Source organism: Protobothrops mucrosquamatus, unplaced genomic scaffold (genome assembly GCF_001527695.2).
Source record: "Protobothrops mucrosquamatus isolate PMUCROS unplaced genomic scaffold, P.Mucros_1.0 scaffold_226, whole genome shotgun sequence".
Classification (NCBI taxonomy): Eukaryota; Metazoa; Chordata; class Lepidosauria; order Squamata; family Viperidae; genus Protobothrops; species Protobothrops mucrosquamatus.
In genome coordinates this window covers 432,054-456,461 of record NW_015386302.1, presented here as the reverse complement: position 1 = coordinate 456,461, position 24,408 = coordinate 432,054, and the positions used below count along the sequence as shown (strand labels likewise).

Below are 24,408 nucleotides of genomic sequence, written 5' to 3'. Positions count from 1 at the left end.
GAGATGGATTGCTTAAGTTTAGAGTTTGGAGTTAGAGATATTAATATCTGTTTACTTGTAGTTGAATGTTAGCCTAGGTTTGGTTTGGGAAGTCTGGGGGGTAGGGGGATGGGATAAATCATTGTGTAATACTTGTGATGTATTTTTTCGTTTATGATAAAAACAATAAAATTTTATATTGAAAAAAAAAAAAAAAAAGAAGAAAACACCACTTGTGTTCCTAACGTTTTGGGTTTCCTGCCCAGTTGCTCATAGTCCCTTGATACTGTTTTCAGGCTCTTTGCTGTATCATTCATCCCAACATGAAAAAGGAGAAAGGGATAATAATCTGTGGGTTTGATCATTTCAGTAAGTCTCTCTGTTAATCTTTAATCTTTGCACCTGGGAGCCAACACACTTCTCTAGAAAAATTGTCTGATCTACAAACTGATGGCTCTGTTCCTCTGAGTTGTGAATCTCCTATCACCAACACGTGCCTTTTTTCTTTGGGAAAGTCGGAGTTGCTTTTCTTTCTGTCACTGGAACACTTGATGAAGTTCCTTCCCCAAATGTCTGCATGCCTTCTTTCAGGGTAAGGATATGAAATTGCTTATTCACTGCAGTGGAACTGGACTGGACTAGACTCGACTAAACAGCAGGGACAGTCTTCTTGATTTTTTTTTGTCCTCCAAGTGACATACTCCCATCGGTCTATCTCTAGGTTCATTTTTCCTGGTAGTTGTTTGTTCCAGATCATGAGTAACTGTCTGAAGGGTTTCCTAGTTGAAGAAAGGATGCAATTGAAGTACCTGGTGAGCCTGTGCAAAAACCGTTCTGTCTATAGCTGCCACCTGCTTTCTGAGCAGTAGCTGTAAGTGCAGAAGAACCCAAGCTGCATAACAACCTTGAATGGGGAAGTGCAAACCCATTCAAGACCAACAATGGTAATGTTCAAATCATAACACGATGAAGAAAAGATCCAAAAATGTTTTAATTTGTGACAGTCTTCACTACAAAAATAATTCTTATTGTCCCTATATAAAAAAACAACTCTTTATTATAATTGAGAAATGCAAATTACTGACCTGCAATAGGTGGATTTGTTCTTCATGGGCAACAGTCTTCATCTCCAGAGCCTTCTTCTGTTCCTCTACCTCTTGTAAAACCTCCATCTTTTCAGTCAACTCCTTGCTTAGTTTATTATAATCCTGAAGCAATTTAGCTAGTTCAGTATTTTGTCTTAATTAAAAAAAAGAAAAGAAATATAGATTGTATTAAGTTGTCTTGAATATAATTCTAAAATGTGGCACCGTGACTTGATTATACAGGTAGTCTTCAAATAATAATAATAATAATAATAATAATAATAATAATAATAATAATAATAATAATAATAATAATAATAATAATAATAATAATAATAATAATAAAGTTGGAAGGGACCTTGGTGGTCATCTAGTCCAACCCCCTGCTCAGGCAGGAAACCCTATACCATTTCAGACAAATGGCTGTCCAGTCTCTTCTTAAAAACTTCCACTGTTGGAGCATTCACCGCTTCTGGAGGCAGGTCGTTCCACTGGTTAATTGTTCTAACTGTCAGGAAGTTTCTCCTTAGTTCTAGGTTACTTCTCTCCTTGATTAGTTTCCATCGGTTGCTTCTTGTCCTGCCTTCAGGCGCTTTGGAGAATAGCTTGACTCCCTCTTCTTTGTGGCAGCCCCTGAGATATTGGAACACTGCTATCATGTCCCCCCTTGTCCTTCTCTTCATTAAACTAGACATATCCAATTTCAGCAACCGTTCCTTATATGTTTTAGCCTCCAGTCCCCTAATCATCTTTGTTGCTCTTCTCTGTACTCTTTCTAGAGTCTCAATATCTTTTTTACATCGTGGTGACCAAAACTGGATGCAGTATTCCAAGTGTGGCCTTACCAAGGCATTGTAAAGTGGTATTAATACTTCACGTGATCTTGATTCTATCCCTCTGTTAATGCAGCCTAGCACTGTGTTGGCTTTTTTGGCAGTTGCAGCATACTGCTGGCTCATATTTAAGTGATTGTCCACTAGGACTCCAAGATCCCTCTCACAGTTACTACTATTGAGCAAGGTACCTCCTATACAATACCTGTACATTTGTTTTTTCTTGCCTAAATGTAGAACCTTACTTTTTTCACCATTGAATTTCATTTTGTTAGATAGCGCTCAGTGTTCAAGTCTGTCGAGATCCTCCTGTATCTTAAACCTATCTTATGATGGCAATTAGGATTGGAATGTCTATCACTTAGCAACAGAGATTCTTGCATTCCAGTTGCTATCATTAACTAAATATCATGATTGTTAGGCAAGGCAGCTTCCTATCGGAATCAGTAGGTGAGTTGGCAACAAGTTGTAAATTCCAAGCCGGCAAGTAGATAAGTGGTTGCTGCTGGATGGGGAAGGGAGTGAGGGGATGCATGAGAAGAAGCTGCAAGGGTCAGGGAGGTGTATGATAGGGGCGTGTGAGAGGTGTGAGGGATGGGGATGGTACACAAGGGAGTGCATGGGAGGCACGATGTGGGCAGGATATGCAAAGGCGTGAGATAGTGCATGAGAGGTTTGGGAAGGGTATGCAACAATGCAAGGAGGTGTAATGGCTTCCACAGATGATGGCTTGGATGACAAGAAAAAGCCAGCACCAGGGACTTCAGAGTGGTGCGGAGGACCATCAGGAGGATGCAGGAGACTCAATGCCAGAAGTGGATAAGCAAGAGGAGGGGAAGCCAGGAACATCAGAAGGGCCTGTGGATGAAGAACCAGATGATTGCCTGGCTGAAGAGCCAAGAGGTGAGACATAGCTGCAGCCAGGGAGCAGAGATGACCAAGCATGGCAGAGAAGAGGTGCAGCTGCAGCAGATTCCAGGGTGCATAGAACCGAGCAGAGGGAGGCACAATAAAGGCCAGTGAGTCTACTTGCGAGGAGGCAGCCTCACCCCTCCTGATGAGCTGTACTGGCTGGTGCCTACTTAGCCTGACATGAGGAGCAAAACAGTGTTGGAGACAACCATCTGTTTCCTGCCATGTGTGTGCTCCAACTTTGTGAACTCCTGCTTCCAGACCTGTGCCTTATTACTCAACCCCATGTTTGAACCTTGGATTTTGTGACTGGATTCTGGACATGTACCTTGGTTTTGGATATTGTGTTACAACTTTGGACTTGTGCTTGGACTCTGGACTTTGTGTGTGGACTTGCGGACTTGTGTCTTGATCTCAGACTTTTTATTTGCCCATTAACTTCATCTGGACTTTGATTTTTTGGGAACCTGACATTTCTACTGAGTGGGATTTGGGGAATAACATTAGGTTCTCACAGTGCCTCAACTGAATATTCAAAACTCCTTGGTGTCTGCATGCGTGGTCTGGGACAAGATAGGGGTTGTGCAGAGGCACAGTATGGGTCAGGTGCCTGAATGTGTGATGTAGACCAGGAAGGATGCATGAGAGTGCAAGGGTCTATGGGAGAGATGCCGCATGGAGGTTGCAAGAAAGTGTGTGACAGGCACAGCAAGGTTAGGGAGGGTATGTGAGGATGCAGCGTGCATTGGGGAGTATGCAACAAGATCACGGAGTGCAATGGTATGTGAAAAAGACCTGGAAAGATGGGGCAAAGAAATGGTGTCTAGGGATTGGTCAGACAAGAGAGGGAATAATCTGCAGCTGCATAATGGGAGAGAAAAACACTCAGAAAAGAACCCTTCCTAGATTCTCAGACTGTAAAGGTGGGAAATTAGTACTTTCCGACTTGCAAGATTCAGTTAATGTAGCCTTATAGTAACGTAAAATTAGCTCATTTGATCATGTTTCCTGCCTTGGAAGGCTGACAGGAATGGTGTGCTGTTGGTGCACAAATGCGCAAAGGAGTGTGTGAAAAGTGTAGCATAGGTGGGGGAGAGTGCGGTGTGAGTCAGGATGTGCAGGGTTGTGCTGTGAGTTGAGGAAGGTATATGGGAGTGTTGAATGGCTGGCACAGCATGAGCACAAAGGGCCTGGGGGACAGTGTGCAGGAGACTTAGCCCAGAAACTTGCAACCTTCCCTGACAGCTTCCCCATTGACTTTCTGAGGAAGCCAGTAGAAAGGATCATATGATCACAACACTCTGCAACCAGTTGTAAGTATGAAATGTTTATCAAGCACCCAGACTGCAATCTCATGACCTCTGGGAAATTGGGAAAGCTGGAATTCCACAGTCTGGTTGTAACTACCAATCATTCAGCACCATTGTAACTTCAGATGGAATGATTATCGGTCAAGTACTGCCTGAAGATTTAGTAATATTACTTGAAACATGCATTTTTGATCTCAGATTATTCGTGCATCATTCAAGAATAAATATTTAAATTATATTATCTGAATATTTTCAGGGCAGAATTCAATCAGAGAAATTAATGCTTAATATTAACATAATCTACTTCACAATAAACAGCATCTATGAACTGCATAATTCACCTAAATGTGTCACATAGTTCTCCTACATGAGTCAAAAAGATTTAATTAGCTATATGCCTTACACTGAAAGCCAGTATTAAAAATCCTATACTCTATTCCTATTTTTCCCTGTTCTCTTACATACATTTTTATGGCACAGTAGTTAATTAAACTGGTTTCAGTTTGCTCTGAAGCTTTCTTACATATTTAAAAAGACATTTATAAAGTTAAATTTATCTACAGTATCTCCTCATAATTCCAAAGTAATACTTCCCATCTTACTTGTGTTCAGTCTGGCTTGTTACTTGGTTTAAAGCATCTCTGAGAATGCAATTTTCTTGCTGCAGATGATCATTAGTGCCATTCTGCAGCTGTTCTTGTAGTGTTTGAATCTGAAAACCAATTAAAAAGAACATGAGAATCACTCCCAGTTGCTATTTAATCTCAGTACAATGGCACAGGACAATATTCCTATAGTTCATGTTGACAGCAGCAGCAGGGATGTTCTCTAATTTAGGCCCCTAAGGGTTTCAGCAACAGGGATCTCTTTTTTACTCTTTTTACTTTGCAGTACCAGAATCAACTGACATGGGAAGATATACATAGTGAAATTTAGGATTTGGGGCACAAAGAATTGTGAAATTGCAAGTATGAATCCTTTATCAACTCCACAACATATAACTAGTTTCAATAAACATCACAAATAGTTTGGTAGACATCCCTTAAACAAGTTTAATTAGGGCACGCCAATATAATCATATTGAACTGCTTTAGATCAGACCACTTATCACTCTTGCACAATATTCTCTAATATCCCACTTAAAATCCATCTAATTAAAATGTATCTAAATCTTAAGTTTTACTTATTCAATTTAATGTGAACCGTCCAATTTACAGAGAATCAATAGTATGTTCAAAAACCAGCATTTAAATTTTGTTTTCTATAATTTATTAAAGCTATGCTATGAAAAGAAAAAAATTCTTTGTGAACATGAGAAAAGTAATTGGTCTGCTCAAATTTTACAGCCTCTTTGAGGAGGAGGAATGAAAATATGGAGAGGGAATATGACAATGAAAAAGTTATTTTTCCCTTTTCCTTTCTTTCTCAGAATGTGTGTATATGTGTTTATATTTTTACTTCATTTATATGTCAAGTAAATGCCTCAGTCCAATTTTGGTAGAAGGGAACTTTACAATTCTGTTCATCATCAAGACTGGAATATGGGGGACTATCCAGGAACACAGAGGACTGAAAAAAAGTTGATGTAGTTCTAATGTTCAAAAAGGAGAAAAAGTGAATGCAGGAAACTACAGACCAATCAGCCTGACATCAATATCAGAAAAATCCTGGAAAAGATAGTGAATAAGGTGATTACTGGAAGCCAACATGGGTTGTTAAAAACAGATGATGCCAGACAAACCTTATTGCCTTCTTTGACAAAGTGACTAAATTAGCGGATCAAGGAAATGCTATGGATATCGAATAAAGGCATTTGATAACACAGACCACAGCCTACTTCTTGGTAAGATAGAATAATGTTGGATAGGCAGTACCATCACCAGATGGATTCCCAGTTTGCTAACCAAATGTACTCAGCATTAGTCCTCAATGGAATTACATTTACATAAAGGAAAGCATGCAGTGGGGTATTCAAGGTTCTGTCTTCGGCCCAGTGCTCTTCAACATCTGAAATGATGAGAGGATTGAAGGGGTGCTCATCAAATTTACAGATGACACTGAATACTGAGCCTATTCAACAAAATGCAATTCAGTGGTGAGAAAAGTAAGGTTCTACATTTAGGAAAACCAAATGGATATGTATAGAATAGGTGTTATCTGGCTCAACAGTAGTAACCATGAGAGGGATTTAGGAGTTATAGTGGACAACCATTTAAATATGAGCCAGCTGCCAAAAAAGCCAATGCAGTCCTAGGCAGCATCAACAGAGGAACAGTATCAAGATTTCATATTGGTGCTCTTCAACATCTTCATAAAGGACCTCCAGTACATGAGGGGATTGAAGGGAAGCTTATCAAATTTGCTGATGACACCATACAGTTAAAATTCAAAAGGATCTTGACAGACTTGAACATTGGGTCCTATCCAACAAGATGCAGTTCAGTGGTAGGAAAAGTAAAGTTTTGCACTTAGGCAGGAAAAAACAAATGCATAGGTACCTGGCTCAACAGCTGTAACAGTGAGAGGGATCTAAGAGATGTAGTGAACAACCACTTAAGTATAAGCCAGCTGCCAAAAAAGCCAATACTATCATAGGCTACATCAATAAAGGAACAGTATCAAGATTTCAAACCAGTTTGAAGATTTGGTCTCCCAAAAGGTAGAAAAGGGAACTAGAGAGTCAGCCATACTGGACTTAATTCTCACTAACAGAGATAAAATGGTGAAAGAGGGTTGAAGTTACAAGAATCTTGGAGAAGAGTGACTCTGCAATATTGGACTTCAACATAATGTAAGCTCAAGTGTCAACTCTACAATGAGCCTGGCTGCAGCCATCTTTCTCTTCATTCTAGGTTGCCACATAGGACAGAGGGAGGGGGGCTTGCCCAGGTGCTTCACTAGTCATAATAATCTTCTGTCCCATGGAAACCAAGGTTACCTACCACTCCTGCGATCAGGGATTGGGCGTTGTATAAGAAAGCCCGCCAAATGAATGTATTGGGGAACATAGTGATGGCATATTTTTGTGGGTGGGACATTATACTTTGTAACTGGAAAATTTTTAGTGGGAATTTCAGACTTGGTTTCACTTTTGATCGTGCTGATATTTTGTAACTAATAAACATGTTATTTGAGGAATTTTCAAGCCTCAGAGTTGCACTTTATTTGTCTCTGTCTGTTGGAACCATGACAGAGCAAAGTCAAAGTAGAGTCTTGGATTTTAAGAGAGCTGATTTTAACAAATTCACTTAGGAAGGATTTCATGGATGAAATCCTCAAGGGGAATCCAATCAAAGTTTGGGAAACTTTGAAAAGTGAGAATATAAAAGCCCAGTCTAGCACTCTGAAGAAGAAAAATAAGAGATCTCCAAAGAAATCAGCATGGCTGCACAAAGAAATCTCCGATAAACTGAAAAAAAAGGACAAGTATAATTAAGGCAGAATATCAGCATATAGCCAGAACCTGCAAAGATGAAGTCAGCAAAGCTAAGGCTCAAAATGAACTAAAGCTTGCAAAAAATGCCAAAAACAGTTTTAAAACGTTTCAACATATAGAAAACAAGAAAAAAACTCAAGGAAGTGATTGTTCCATTAATGGGAGAAAATGGTAAGAAGGTGATAAGCAGCAGGGAGAGAGTGGAACTGCTTAACTCATTCTTTGCATCTGTCTTCACGCAAAAAGAGAAAATAGTGCAACCTACCAAAAACAGAACCATAAAAGAAATATTAGGAATGCAAGTCAAAATAGGCAAGAAATGATAAGGGAACACCTATCCACTCTAGACAAGTACAAATCACCAGGATGGATTACATCCCAGAGGTCTGAAGGAACTAGTAGACATGATCTTGAAACCACTAAGCCACATCTTTCAAAGAATCTGGGGCACCAGGAAACTATCAGAGGACTGAAAAAGAGCTGACGTGGTTTCCATCTTCAAAAAAGGGGAAAAATGGATCCAGGAAACTATAGACCAATCAGCCTGACATTAATACTTGAAAAATTTCTGGAAAAGATAGTCAAGCAACAGATTGAGAAACCAACATGGGTTTGTAAAAACAGTTCATGCCAGACAAACCTTATGGCATTATTTGACAAAGTGACTAAATTAGTGGACAAGCAAAATGCTATGCAAATAATTTACTTGGACTTCAATAAGGCATTTGATAGCATAGACCGCAACCTATTATTTGATAAGATAGAAAAATGTGGATTAGATAGCATCACCACCACATGGATTAGTAACTAACTGATCATCTGCACTCAACATGTAGTCCTTCATGAAACTGCATCTACATGGAGGGAAGTATGCAATGGGGTATCTCAAGGTTCTTTCAGTACTGTTCAATATCTTCATAAACGATTTAGATGAGGGGATAGAAGGGGAATACTAGTTGCTCCTTTTAAAATATGTGGAGCACACTGCCAATGTACCATATCAGCTGTTTGTTGGCAGGAAGGAAAAAAATGCCATATTGCTCAGCATGCCATTTCAGGAGACCTTCTTGAGATCTTTCAATGCACTATTGTTGCTCCTTTGTCATACCATTGTTTATAGTCAATTGTGCAATCTTTTTGCAGCAGCTAACCCGGTGGTCCACTCTTCCTTCAGCTTCTTTGCAAAGGGGCATTTGCTGTCTGTTGCTATCTTCTCAATTCTGGCTTTGTATGCATTTGTTCTTAAGGCTTGGTCTTGTGCCAGCCAGAATTAGCCTGTCTCTTTCTTCAACTTTCCTGCTCCTAGGCCAGGTCTTGTTGTTATCTGCTTTATTTGTTATTTTGTAGGCCATTTTGGTCTCTCCAGTATTCAGTAAATCTTCCTGATATACTAGCTTCAGTGCATGGTCTTCACTATCCTTAAGACATTCTTCCAATGCCATTTTTTCTTCTTCAACCATCTGATGTACTTGCAACATTCCAAACCCAATTATTTTCCTTGGTAAGTAGAATCTATCAACATTGCTCTGAGGATGAAGGGCATGATTTATTATTATTGTTTTAGTCTTCCTACCCGGTGATTTACTTCCCTCTTGAGTCCAATACACTATTCCAGCTGTGTCTAATGACTGGAATTGCCCAGATATAACTACGTGTGTGTGTGTGTGTGTGTGTGTGTGTGTGTGTGTATGTGTGTGTAAACATAATACAAGAAAACTACTCCACACCATCTTTTGTTACGTGAATAATCTGGATATTTATAATTGGTGGATCTATCCATGTCAGAACAGGAACCCATGACTGTTCATCCATCTAAAGTATTGGCAATGAAAGGTCCTTGGATGAAAGATTTAGGGGGAAATGGCATCTAGGTTGTAACTGAGAAAAATCTGAGTATTTTTTTTTACCTCTGTTTATTCTGATTTGCCCCTAATGTAGTGTCACTGGGTGTTTACTGGTGTAATAATCACAAACATTAACGAATTAGTGAAGACTTCCAGTTGGCGATCGCAGCCCTGGTGGACATATGGAGGCGAGCCTCGTCTCCAGCGTTCAGTTTTATCCCGCTGGGGGACCCTGGAAAGGGTCAAAAGTCACCCTGTAGGGGCGACGAGCAAGGAGAGGACCCCTGCTTGATCATGGAAGGGCGGTAGCCCTTCCGCTTGATCTGGGGCAGCTCTTCAAACTGACAGGGAAAAGACTGGCCATAGTAATATGGCCCGTCACTAAGCTGCTGACAGCCGAAGTCAAATTTACTACCAAGCACTTTGAAAGCAACATGGATGAAAGTGGGTGAGATCTTATCTTCTCTTTACCCTAAGTACCTTCTTCCTGTAAAAGCTCTTTGAAGTATCTTCCCCCTCTGAGGAGAGAGGGAAGGGAATTTCTATCCCACCCTCTAAGAATAGTGGCATCTGACTACCCAGGGGAATCAAAGCTTTAAAAGAACAATTTTAATCTAATTGGATTCATATGTTTCTGAGATTTGGGGACCAAAAATTTTCCTATTCTTACTGGAGACTGTTGTTTTTATCTACAAAAAAGAAATAAATCAGGGAAAAGAATTAGAAAAATTCTTTAGAAAAAAATTAGAAAAAAAAATCTTAAACGGTATCAGTGACATCTTGTGATGAAGCTTGGTATGGCAATTTGTTATTTCCTAAAAAGAGACTTGGCTCAGAGCCCAGAACATAGATAAGATTTTCCTTACCTTGGCACCATCTGTGAGTGATTCAACTGTAAGAGAACAACTGGGCAGTAAAATTGGCCTTCTTGAACTGTGAATGTAAACTTTTACTGACTATTGCTTAACAAACAACTTTTATTAGAAAGATTATTTACAAACAGGTGAAAGATGGATGAAGAGCAGGAAAAAAATCTTGCCATGTTGAAAGCAATACATGAAACTATTCTTTCAGGTTGTGATAAAATGAGACCTAAAATAAAAGATCAAGATGCCAGCTTAGATGCACAAAGCCAAATTTTGACTACTACCAAAGAACCAACAATACAGAAGATAACAGAAGAAATGGAACAATTAAATATCAAGACAGAAGACTCAATTGACCAACAAGTACAGCTGATGGAAAACCCAGACAAGGAAGTAACAACACTGAAAATGGAAATGACTTTTTATACAAATCAGAAGAAATTTGAAAAAGAAAAAGAACAGTTTGAATTGAAGACAAATATATCAGAGCAAACATGGGGGACTGGAATAACAGGGCGACAACTAAATGAATACAAATGGGCTAGTCCTTCCAGAAAACTGGCAATCAAATGGTCTCCTTTAATTCAACTAACATATATAAGAATGGAGATTTATTTGATAATTTAAAAATGCTGATATGGAAGCCTAGTTGGCAAAGGAAGAAAGCTAGAATAAGGTTGAAAAAAATTGGAAGTTTGATTCATTAGAGGGGATTTTATATTGTCAATTAGAGGGTTAAAGGGAGATGTTGAGATAAGGGGAATTTTGGTTATTAGATTTAAAATACATGGATTTGTCTAATATTGAAAAATTAGATCTAAAAGGGAAAATTAATTATCATGAATATGTTGGACTTATTGATTAACCCAGGCAATATAAATAATGGTTTTGATTTATTAAAGGGGATATTGTATTATTAAGTAGATGACTTAATATGGTGGAAAATAGATAACTTTTAAGAAATAGAATAAGATTATATTTAAATAGATAAAATGTGTATTTTGGATATTATAGTTTGTTATGAAGCGAGATAAGGGAAGTCTTGGCTACCCAAGGTCTGAAAATTATGAATATCAAAGGTTAAATTGGAATATTGATGAGAAATTAAAATTTATGTAAAAATTAATAACAGGATATGGATTGTTTATGAAGATTGAATGTAATTAAGATATATATATAAGCCAAAAATTTATTAATAAATGTAATAATGATGTTTTTATTGAATTGATATAATTAAAAATGTACTAGTTTGAATATGAGATAGTAAATGTTAAGGAAAAAAGAGAAGAAATATTTGATGTTGTAACCTGAGATTTGCACAAAAGATTTTGTTATTGAATTACTGATTAACCCAGTCACCACTTGCTTTTTAAATACTCAAATGTAAAATTGGAAAATTAATAAAATATTATAAAAAAAACCAAATTAGTGAATATCACCTTTGCCCCAAATAGTTCTTCACTTATACCAGCACCCATAGGAAGAGTGTCACAATCTTAATGGGATAAGTATTTTCTTTATGGCCAATGGGTACTCAAGGATCTAGTAAAAATGCTGATCAGGTACTAGCACCCAAAGAGTGGTGTGCCCAGGTTGTTCTACTTTTTGTCCCTGGCAAGAACATTATTCTGTTCTGGCCAAAGTCCAGGAGGCATCTGAAAAAAAATACACAAAATGAAAATCTGGACGTCCTGGGGGTTATTTAGTTGGGTAGGTACTTTGAGAAACTATATCCTGCAAGGGTTAGTTATTTTTCTTATTATCTGTAATATAATCTACTTTCTATTTCTGATTATTAAATGGGACACTGAAGGCCATCTCAAAACAATTCCCATAAACTAACTGGATTGTGTAGATTGTGAGACATATAAAATAATGTTTGTGGAATATTAGATTTATTTATACTAACATAAAGTGAGTGATGAGAGGTCCATCCTCGGCTGCTGTCTTGTGGCGAGCCACAGGGCTCAGTACTCTCTCCACTCCTTTTCAACATCTACATGAAGCTGCTGGATAAGATCATCTGTCACCATGGGCTGAGGTATCTGAAGTACACTGATGATACCCAACTCTATATTTTCACTGCTAGTGACCCAAGTGATGCCATGGCTGCCCTCTTGCGGTGCCTGGAGGCTGTGGGAGCCTGGATGGGAGACAACAGGCTTTGACTGAACCTTGGCAAGATCGAACTGCTTTGGATACATAGGGCCCTGAGATCCAAGACTTTTCATTTTTGACTCTGGATGAGGTGGCACTACCCCAGACAGATCCAGTTCTCAACTTGGGGTTTCTCCTGGACTTGTGAGTCCTGCTTAAAGAGCAGGTGACAGTTACAGCTAGGACAGCCTTTGCACAACTTCAGGTTGTGTGCCAGTTGTGGCCTTTCCTGGATCGGGAAACCCTGTACTCAGTCATTCAGGCTCTAGTAATCTTACAGCTGGACTATTGTAATGCACTCTACATGGGGCTATCCTTGAAAAGCATTCGGAAGCTACAGTTGGTGCAGAGTGCAGTGGCGCAGGCAGTTTTGGGGGCTCTGTGAATGGCCCATGTAACACCTGTGCTCCATGAGTTGCATTGGCTACCAGTTTGCTTCCAGGTGCAATTCAAGGTGTTGGTAATCATCTTTAAAGCCCTTTATGGCATGGGTCCAGGCTATTTGAGGGAGTGTCTCATTCCACTAGGATTGGCCTGTTCCACCCGTGCCGGCAGAGGAGGCATGCTGTGGGCCCTGTCAACTCAATTATTCTAGCTAGTGGGGTCCAGGAGAAGGGCCTTCTCTGCAATGGCACATGCCCTCTGGAATACCTTGCCCCCTGAAGTGAGGTCGGCCCCAATCCCCCTGACCTTTCATAAGGGCCTAAAAACCTGGCTCTGCCAGTTAGCTTGGAACACCAATGGGGGAGCATCACAGTGGAGGAGGTTGATCAAGTAACAACAGATCCCACCTCCTCTCTGTCCTGTCCCCGCCCTCCCCGTCTGTAATTGGATTTTGGCAGATTTTAGCATTAATATTAACTTATTTATAGCTCTAGCTCTAGCTCTAGCTCTAGCTCTAGCTCTAGCTCTAGCTCTAGCTCTAGCTCTAGCTCTAGATAGATAGATAGATAGATAGATAGATAGATAGATAGATAGATAGATAGATAGATAGATAGATAGATAGATAGATAGATTGTAAGTTGTAAGTTGCCCAGAGTTATCCTATAGAAAGATGGATGGTCAATAAATTTTATAAATAAAATAAAAATAAAAATATGGGAAATTGTGTAGGACTGTTTTAATTAATACTCTCTTTTCCTAAAAAGTCTCATTTCTATTTTTTAATTTTGCCTGAGCTCGACTTGACTATAACCAGTGTAATCAATAATTTTCCCCAATAGCAATAGCATGTAGACTTATATACTGCTCCATAGTACTTTACAGCACTCTCTGAGCAGTCTACAATGTCAGCATATTGCCCCTCCCCAACAATCTGGGTCCTCATTTTACCGACCTTGGAAGGATGAAAGGTTGAGTCAACCTTGAGCCCCATCAGGTTCGAACTGCAGTCTGTGGGCAGAGTTAGTCTGCAATACTGCATTCTAATCATGGCGCCACCAGAGTTTCCAAAGTATTATTTAAATAAATCCAGGTACAGGTAGTCCTCGACTTACAACCACAATTCAGCCCCAAATTTCTGCTGCTAAGCAAAACATTTGTTAAATGTTTTGCTCTATTTTATGATCTTCCTTGCCACGGTTGTTAAGTGAATTACAATAGTTGTTAAATTAGTCACATGGTTGTTAAGTGAATCTGGCTTCTCCATCGACTTTGCTCGTCAGAAGGTTGCAAAAGGGGATCACATGACTCTGGACACAGCAACAGTCACAAATACAGTCAGTTGCCAAGTGTCTGAATTTTGATCATGTGATCATGGGGATGCCGCAATGGTCGTAACTGTGAAAAACAGTAATAAAGTCACTTTTTTCAGTGCTGTTGTAACTGAATGGCCACTAAACAAATGTTCGTAAGTCTAGGACCACCTGTATAATTAAAAACATTCTATGTCTTCACATTTTTCAAACAGGTAAATGTGATTTTTGTTTTGCTATTCACTACATTGCTCACATTACCAAGAGGTTCAGAGACACATTTCTGCAGTCCATGGCGAGTAGCCAGTTTTTTATATTACAGTATGAAACTGATGTCATATTTAACAACCCTCAGCTTCCCAGTTCAGTTCCAGTGTTCATTTTAAACATTACGTGCTTAAACAAGATATGTATCATTTAGATCCTTCCTCACTTCTTTTGTAATGATTTAGTGACACTGAGCTACCCAGAAAGTTTTTACATTTGCCATAGCACCATACTATATAACATAATTACCACAATATTTCATAAGAGGCAAGGAGTTAAGTACAATATTGAAATCTGTGACACCATTACAATGCAAACATCACTCGTTACATACTTGCCTATGATGCTACAATACAAGTAAAAAGGGTGGAGTTTCCACTGTGATATGACACATGTTGTCACTATGGTATCATAATGACTGGTTGTGGATGCCTATGATTATTATTGTACCAAATCTATGTTCTCTATCTATGTTTGTTGCTGTAATACTATAGAAGAAAAGGGTAGGCAATAAAGTAGAGGGAGGAAACCAAGTGTCAGAAAAAATGAACTTCATGGAACCCTTCCTTGGTTTGCATTGATCAATATTTTCTGTAAAAAAGAAAAGAATAAAAGCCTGATTCAAATAAAGTGATATATGATCTAGCCTTCTCATTCAATATTTTGATAAGCTCCAAAACAAATATATGAAATAAACATAAGTAAAGTCCCAACCTTTTCTTGCAACTGCTGTATCTGCATTTTATGTTGCTGTTTACTGGCCTGCATTTGGGCTTCTACAGTGGACATTTCTTGTTTCTGTGTCTGCAGTTGCTCTTTCCACTTATTCTCAGTAGTGATGGTCCTTGCCTTCTCAGAAGCAAATTCCTTGAAGAAATGACATATATAAGAAGACTGTTTTGGGGGATCTTGAACATATAATGTATAAGCTTGTCAGGCAGCACCATCAACTATTTGTAATCAAAATAATGATTAGAATTCAAGAAAACCCCTTTTCAGAGCAATGTATAGGTAAGCCTTTTTTATTACATATTATCATCAACCAGATATTCAAAACAAGAGCAATTATCTCTCTCCCTCTCACAGACACATACAGTATATACACATTCCTCCTTCCAGGACTATATCACAAACATCTAATGAAACAATCCATGATCCATGCATGTTTGTCTTTTTAGTGTTGCAATGTATTATAGATTGTAATGATCTATGTAATTGTTACATTCAGGCATATACAAAGACATGATATAAAACAAAACGAAAAAAGTCACCAATTCTTAATGTTCCATGATTACTGATTACTGACATAATAGCCAGTTAACTGAAATCCAGACTTGGTGGGTGTATTTTTGGCCTATCTGAAAAGCTATTGATTGCATAACTCATCATATATATAAAGCAGAGGTTGCAAGATTCATGATCATCATCATCATCATAGTTGGAAGGAACCTTGGAGGTCTTCTAGTCCAATCCCCTGCTCAAGCAGGAAATCCTACATCATTTCAGACAAATGGATGTCCAGTCTCTTCTTAAAAGCCTCCAGTGATAGAGTATCCACAACTTCTGAAGGCAAGTTGTTCCACTGGTTGATTGTTCTCATTGTCAGGAAAATTCTGTTTAATTCTAGGTTGTTCTCTCCTTGGTTAGTTTCCATCCATCGCTTCTTGTCTTGCCTTCCGGTGCTTTGGAGAATAAATTGACCCCCTCTTTTTTGTGGCAGCTCCTCAAATATTGGAACACTGCTATCATGTCTTCCCTAGTTCTTCTTTTCATTAGACTAGACATACCTAATTCCTGCTACTGTTCTTCATGTTTTAGTCTCCATGCCTTTAATCGTCTTAGTTGTTTTTAATATGCCATTGAGATAGACTAAAATCCCTTTGTATAGGTGTTCATGCAACATCTTGTTTATCAGCTGCATAAATACAGCAGGGGCACCCTGCAGTCCAAACGGGAGGACTTGGAATTGGAAACACCCTAAGAGGCAATTAAAAGTCATTTTCCATTCGTCACCTTCCTTGAGTCTAACACGGTAGTATGCCTCCCATTTGGTAAATATCCTTCTATTTGCCAAATGGGCTAGCATGTCCTTCATCAGGGGAAGAGGGTAGATGCTCCCCATGCAAACAGCATTCAGCCCACAATAGTCCATGAATTGACAAAGATAGCCATGCTTTTTTCCCCTGAATAGCACTGAAGCAGTCACTCTTGGCCAGGAAGGTTGTATGAAGCTGTGCTTCAGGTTTTTGTCTATGAATGCCTGCAGTTCCTCTAATTCTCTAGGGGTCATCGAGTATAGTTTAGGTTTAGGCAACTTAGCCTCCAGCAGAATCTTTATGGAGCAGTCAGTAGGTTGGTGGGGTGGAAGCATGTCTGAGCCCTTTTCACCAAAAATGTCCCATAAATCCCAATATTCTCTAGGGACCCAGGGATTGTCTTTGGGGCACTCTTTTGTTCTGGCTCCTACCTCCCTTCTTGGCTTCACCTGTGATAGCTTAGGGGCAGGGGCCTCAGGTTCTTTTCCAGTATCCCTTTTGGGCTAGCCCGCTGAATCTTTAACAACTTCCTCCTCCAGTTTACATTCCACTTCAGTAGCCATGCCAAACCTAGCTGAGGGGCCTCTCCATGCCAGGCACCACAATAAAGCTCAAAGTCTCTGTGTGCGACCCCCACTCTCATTTCTACTGGCTCGGTGATGAACATTGCTGGTTCCCTCCAGCTACTGAGCCATCCAGCTGGCAAAAAGCTATGAGCACTTTAAGCTGCCTGAGTTTCAAGCCTAGTTTTTCAACTAAGGCAGGGTTGAGAAGGCATTGGGTGCAAGCCAAGTCCAGGAGGGCTACCAGGTTCCTTTGGTGCCCCAAGGATGGAACTACCAGCTCTATAGGATGGTCACTAGGATCATTGGGCAACTTACCAAGGGGTCATCATCAGAGTTGGTATCACTCTCCATCAGACCATCAGTTGGGACAGAGTTCTCTTGTCATCCTTGGGGGATGGGATGAATTCAGCGACTTCCACTCCCTCCAAGGCCATCTCTTGGGATCTCTGAGACTGCTTTGCCAACTTCTTAGAAGGTCTCAGGGCTGTCTTCTGAGCTGGGCACAGGGCTCAGCACTCAGCAGCTCACTGTCCCTCCTTCCTGCACTTAAACAGCCAATGGAGCCAGAGCATAGGCTCTGTTCACAGGCCGGTGGCTTCAGGGCTTCCTTTTTTTCCAGAAGAGATCTCTGCCACACACAGCCAGGCTGGTTCCTCGAATGAGCCAGGTCAATTTTGACTACCTCAGCCAGAACATACCAGGCATAGAGGGGGGGCACTCCTGGAGATGCAGGTGTTGCAGACATCGTCATTCATCTCATCCTGGAAATACTCAATTAGCACGTCTTGTAACCAATCGGTCAGCCGGCATGCCAGGTTTCGGAATTCTTGAGGCTACTGATCAGCAGCCCTGGTTTATGGTCTTCATTCTGGTTCTGGCATTGCGGTTGGCCAGGGGATCTTCAAAGTATTTTTGCAGGACCCCCATGAAGTGATCAAAATTCTGCAGCTTTGAGGCATCATCGTTGTGGAGGGTGACCATCCACTATATTGTGTCCAGATCACAGTAAGTTATAATTTTAGCCAAATTCATCTCATATAATCATAGGGTTGGAGGTCTTCTAGTCCAACCCCCCTGCCCAATGCAAGAGTCCTTATACTATCTTGGACAAATAGTTGCCCAATATTTTCTTGAAAACCTCCAGCGATTGGGAGCACCCACAATTCTGGGAGGCAAGCTATTCCAATACTTAAGAATTTTCATTGTCAGGAAATTCCTCCTTATTTCCAGGTTAGATCTCCGTCTGATGAGCTTCCACTCATTATTTCTTCTCCAACCCTCAGGTGGTATGGAGAACAAATTAGCACACTCTTCCCTGTGGCAGACCTTCAAGTATTGGAAGACTGCTATCATGTCTCCCCTCAGGCTTCTCTTCATTAAGTTAAACATAGCCATTCCTCATAGTATTTAGCCTCCAGACCTCTTATCATCTTTCTTGCTCTTCTCTGCCCTCTTTCTAGGGCCTCAGCATGTTTTTGTATTGTGGTGACCAGAACTGGATGCAGTATTCCAAACTTTGCCTCATCAGGGTGGTACAGTGTAGTACTATCACTTTCCATGATCTTAAAGATTCTGTTGATGCAGCCTAGGATTGCATTGGCTTTTTTGATACTGCAGCACATTGCTGACTCATATTTTACTGGTGGTAGACTATGACACCTAGATCCCTTTCACAGGCACTAATGTTGAGCCCGGTACTGTCTATTCTATACCTATGCACCTGTTTTTTCCTATATAAATGTGGGATCTTACTTTTCCCACCACTGAACTGCATCTTGTTGGATAGGGCCCAACACTCAAATCTATCAAGATCCTTCTGAATCCTGAGTCTATCTTCCAAAGTGTTAGCCATTCTCCCCAGCTTAGTGTCATCTGCAAATTTGATGAGCACCCTTTTAATTTCCTCATCTAAGTTGGAGAGCACTAGACCCAAGAAAGAACCTTGAGGTATCCCACATGCTTCCCTCCACACAGATTAGTTCTACTGAGGAACTACAAACTACATAGATGTAAGATCCACTCACAATCATGTAAAAAAGACAAACTAAATTTTCTTAATTTTGCTTAAACAGAAGGCACAGCTTTTAGCAATAGCAATAGCAATAGCACTTATATACTGTTTCATAGAGCTTTACAGCCCTAAGGGGTTTACAGAGTCAGTATATTGCCCCCAACCATCTGGGTCTTCATTTTACTGACTTCAGAAGGATGGAATGCTGAGTCAACCTTGAGCCGGTCAGGATTGAACTCCTGGAAGTGAGCAGAGTTAATCTGCAATATTGCATTCTAACCACTGTACCAGCACAGCTTTAACAGTAAGAGCTGTTCAGCATCTAAAATGTTTGCCTTGCAGGCACTGCTGAAAGTGTTCAAAGAGAAGCCTGAGGGAAATCACAGTCAGCATCCTGTGCTGCAGATTCCTACACCCTGTTGAGAAATTAGCTTGTTGCTCTATTTCGGTTGATGTGTCATATTCATAACCCATAATCTACTTTTTTCCTGCTAAATTCAGCATATAAAATTCAGCATTCAAAATAATGCATACATTATTCATATTTCTCAGCAACTAAGCATTATAACTTTGTCAGACAAAAAAGGCTCTCACTAAAAAAATCTACATTTTCTTATTTTTCATAATGCTTATCATACCGTTGAGAAATAGTCTAAGCTGAATCCAGAAATACCAGAGTTCACCGAAAGGAAGGTTCAAGAAAAATTAGAAGATATTTTAGCGACTGTAGGGAAGTGTATCATCTGCAATTATGCTATTAATATCCTCAATGCTGAATTGTGGCATATTACTGATATTTTATTAACATTAATAGTCAAATAGTACAGCTTTGTTCATGCAGTCAGGTTCGATGCCATACTCATATCTATACAGAAAGCTAAATGTGAATATTTGGGGTACTGTCAATACTGATTTGCACTTTCACCTATATTCTGCTCCAGTGTTCCAATCAAAGGACACATTGAGCAGATGGACTAGCATAGCTTGTTGGTTCCCATAACAAAATTAACAGAAGTGATTGGTGGACGTAATGGACTGGGAAAGTGGGGAATTAACTATGCTAGCTTTTGTGTTGGAAACCCAGAGCTGGTTTCACTTTTTCTGTGCCAATATGGTTTATTCAGTAAAGTTTATAGTCTTGGTAAAATAATGTCCCAGGAGTTTCTTTTTCTGGATCTGCCATCTGGACAGTTGACAGGTACTTTAAAGCAAATAAAACAAGTGCTATTAATTAAAATGAAAAATGCTCACAATATAGTACAGATTATGTAGAGAAATGAAATACCAAAAGTAATAAGAAGTTTATTTCTAATTAACTTCTACTTAACTTAGTCTATTTAAAATTCATTTTCTGTAGTCTTCAAGCAACAAAATCCTACCTTTGTAAGTGCGTTCAGTTTAGTTTTTACAGCAGTTGCATTTTCATGTTCCATAGCAAGTTGCTTTTCTTTGTCTTCTAGTTGCCGTTTTAGAATAGCAATGGGGTCACCTTTCTGAGTTGCCTAGAACAAGAATTGATGAAAAGTAAAAAAAAAAAAATTAGATCTTAATTCAAATGCTTCAAAACAATGTATTTTACCCATGTTCCAAGGTACTTTCTGTTCCATGATCTCACTGGTATAGATCTTTTATAAAAAAATAAAAATAAAAATACATTTCCTCTAGCTGTCAGCCTCTCCTCTCCTTTTACTCTTCCCTGTCATTAATAGTTTATGTGGTGCAGGAACCATTGAAATCTAAAATCTAAAAGGGCAATTTCCTCCTTACTTTCCTATTCTTCCTTTCATATCTGTTTTTTCTCTCGATCTTTGTTCTTCCCCACCTTGTAGCCTCATTTTTTCCCCTTCAGTTCCCCTCTATGTAAAAATGTGAATTATCTTGGTTCAAGGAGCATTTTATTTCACTTATTCCTCGATAAAATATATAAGACAAACAAGAGCCTTTGGCTGGGCCATGGCTATATCTGCACTCCAAAAGATTAGATCATGAACCTTAAATTAAGATTAATCTTAAATTAACATAAATTTTAATGTAATATTAATTTTATTGATTACCATCCTTTCCTTTGATTTTTTTCTTCCCACTCATACTTCAGTATATTTTGTACAATGTTAGTAAAGAAAGTTTCCCACCACAAAAAAAAAGTTTTCTGATTTTCTGTAAGAGAAACACAGGATTTACTGGCATTGCTGAAAAGAAAGGAATGTAAGGACCTGCCTCCGTTTCTCTACCAAGAAAGCAGAACTCTTGAAACTGGCATCATTTCAAAAGGAATTTTTATTGGCAGGTACAGAAAGAAGGAAAGCTAGGCAGGATCTGAGGGCTTCCCACCCAAATCAATAGGTTAAACCTGCAAAATAATAACCCCACCCCAACTATCCACCAGGCCAATCCATGGGTGACATCGAGCTGTGGGAAACGAACTGATAAGACGCCTCTCTCAAGGTTGTTAGGTCTTCGCCGTTTCCTCCCTCTGCACTGAGATAAGGCAGATGGCCCCGAGGCATTCCTTTCACACCCCATAGAGGATACATCAAAGCAGACAGAGAGAGCATTCTACATGCACTACAAAGCCCCCTGGTCTCCCCCCCCAGGAGAATGGCAGAACCCGAACAGCTTAACCACAGAGAACATGAGTAATTAATAATTGAGGGTTCTGACATGCCGCCCCCCTTGAAAAATGAGAGATCCACCTGGAGACAGAGAAAATAATAAAGGGGAAAGAGTTGAAACAATGTTAGTCAGGCTTATCCAGATAACAGGTGTAGAACCTTTTCAGCAATCTAGGGGCCCTGACATGTTTCTTACATACCCACTGATTTTGGGATGGTGGGAGGTCTTTCCATGCTACCAAATCTTGGGTCGACCCATGATGTTTTCTGGAATCTAATATTTCTTTAATTTCAAAATGTTGCTCCCCTTCCACCATAATGGGTTGTCGGGGGGGGGAGAGAGCTTCTGCTGGCCTTAAGGGAGAGGTTAGCTCCCGTTTAAGCAGGCTGCAGTGAAATACAGGGTGAACTTGTCTTAATGGTTTTGGGAGTCCCACTTCAACTGGTAGTGGGCTAATTATGTGTTTTATGGGAAAGGGTCCTATGAATTTTGGCCTCAGCTTTTTTGAGGACTGCAAGGACTTTAAGAATTTGGTTGAGAATTTGGTTTTCTCCTATTTTGAATGGTTTAGGTTCCATTCGTCTTTTATTTGCCTGTGCTTTATAAGATTCCCTTGCCTCATCCAAAGCTTTTCTAACCACAGGTCAGGTGTTTTGCAGCTGTTTAATCCACTCCTTCAAGGAGGGGATGGTGGGTTCATTAACAGGTAACTCAGGCATCGGGTTAAAACTTTGTCCTGTCGCCACTTGGAACAGGGTGTAACCAGTACTTGAATGCACTGTGTTGTTGTAAGCGACTTCTGCAAAAGGCAACAGCTCAATCCAATTGTCTTGTTAGTAATTTATGAAGCACCTCAGGTACTGCTCTAGTACTGAGTTTGAACGTTCTATCCCACCATTCGTTTGCGGATGATGATTAGATGACAGGTGCCAAATAGTTCCAAAAAGGCTCTCCAGAACTCTGAAGTAAACTGGACCCCCCTGTCTGATATAATGCATTGTGGGGCCCCATGCAGCCAGTAGATATGCAGTACAAACAATTTGGCCAAGGCTTTAGTGATGGGAATTTTCTGGCAGGGTATGAAGTGGACCTGTTTGGAGAATAGGTCCGTCACTACCCAAATGACAGCGTTTCCTGCACTCTTTAGCAATTCTACTATAAAATCCATAGAGATCTCTCTCCAGGGTGCTGAAGGGCTGGCAACTGCTTGTAATAAGCCCGGCATTTTCCCCTGTTTCTGCTTGGCTGCTGCACATATGGGGCAGCTAGCCCCATAGCTTTCAATGTTCTTTTTTATAGATGGCAACCAGAACTGCCTTTTGGTCAGATGGAAAGTTTTCACAAACCCGAAATGCCCAGCCACCTTCAAGTTGTGGCAAAATTGCATGATTTCTATTCTCTGTGTTTTTGGCACATATAATTTTTCTCCTACCCATGGCAGTTCGTCCCTTATCGAGCAAAGGTTTTTAAGGAACCATTTGTCCTTTTCTAATGCTTGTCTAAACTCAGTCCCTGATTTGTTGTTCAGAGGTGATTTTTTTTTCTAGGGTTTTCCTTTTTGTGGGTCGGGGCCTCCATTTTTCTGCTCGCTGGCATCAGTTTCTTTGCCTGAGCTCTCGTGCTTACAGGGGCTGCTAATTGTTTTGGAGTCATCAAGGGTTTGATTAGGTCAAATTTTACGCTATTATACTGCGACATCCTTGATAAGGCATCGGCTAAAAAGTTCTTCCTCCCAGAGATGTACTTAATGGAGAAATTAAACTGGTGGAAATGCTGGGACCACCGAGTTTGTTTTGGGGATAACTTCCTTGGGGTTTTCAGTGCTTCAAGGTTTTTGTGATCAGTCCACACCTAAAAGGGGATTTTGCTCCCCTCCAAGTGAGTAGAGCCCAGCGCACTGTGTATGCCTCCTTCTCCCAGACTGCCCACCTCTGTTCAGTTTCAGTGAGCTTTCTGGAGGTATACGCGCAGGGTTGCAACTTCCCTTCCTGATTCTCTTGGAGTAGTACTGCCCCCACCGCTAGATCACTAGCATCTGCCTGAATGACAAATGGCTTCTCCGGGTCCAGGTATTTTAACACCAGCTCAGCAGAAAAAAAGTCTCTTTTAGTTTCTCAAAAGCTGCTTGGCACTCCATAGTCCATTTCAATGGCTGACTGGGTTTTGGCTTATCCACTCCCTTCATCTTTAGTAGGTTAGTGATGGGGAGGGCAATCTGAGTGAAAGAGGGAATAAACTGTAGAAGTTCGTGAATCCAAGTAAGCTTTGAATTGCTTCTTTGTGCGAGGTGGCGCCCACTCTAGTACTGCTCGTACCTTCTCCAGATCCATCTCCATTCCCTGGTGGGAAATCCTGTAGCCCAAGTAATCAATTTTTCCTTGTGGAACTCACACTTTGAAAATTTGGCATAGAGGCATGCTGCATGGAACTTATTTAAGACCGCCTTGACCAATATGACATGCTCCTCCTTTGTCTCTGTAAATATTAGGATATCATCCAAATTTATTTATTTATTTATTTATTTATTTATATTTAAATTTATATGCCGCCCTTCTCCCCATGGGACTCAGGGCGGCTCACAGCATATTAAAACATTGTACAAAAAAATTTTTCCCCTGCTAAAAACCAATTAAAATCCAAATATTAGTAGCTGTGGCTCTTTAAAATTGTTTAAAAATTGTCCCTATTTAAAACTCACCTTAGGTCAGGCCCGCTTGTTGAAAAAGCCATGTCTTGAGGGCGCGGCGGAAGGTTAAGAGATCCGGAATCGTCCGGATCTCGGGGGGTAGTTCGTTCCAG

The 24,408-nt window shown here is 40.0% G+C and overlaps 1 protein-coding gene across 5 annotated transcripts in view; it reads right to left on the bottom strand.

The window, feature by feature from the left end:
• The window catches only part of RRBP1 (ribosome binding protein 1), a 114,073-nt gene that overhangs the window by 56,882 nt on the left and 32,783 nt on the right, over positions 1–24,408 (bottom strand). For all 5 annotated transcript variants that reach the window (XM_015828919.1, XM_015828904.1, XM_015828912.1 and 2 more), the window contains exons 4-7: positions 20,376–20,498; positions 15,098–15,250; positions 4,722–4,831; positions 1,065–1,218 (exon numbers count right to left, since the gene is read on the bottom strand). In XM_015828919.1, the coding sequence (XP_015684405.1) occupies positions 1,065–1,218; positions 4,722–4,831; positions 15,098–15,250; positions 20,376–20,498 (540 nt within the window). The remainder of the gene's footprint in view (positions 1–1,064; positions 1,219–4,721; positions 4,832–15,097; positions 15,251–20,375; positions 20,499–24,408) is intronic.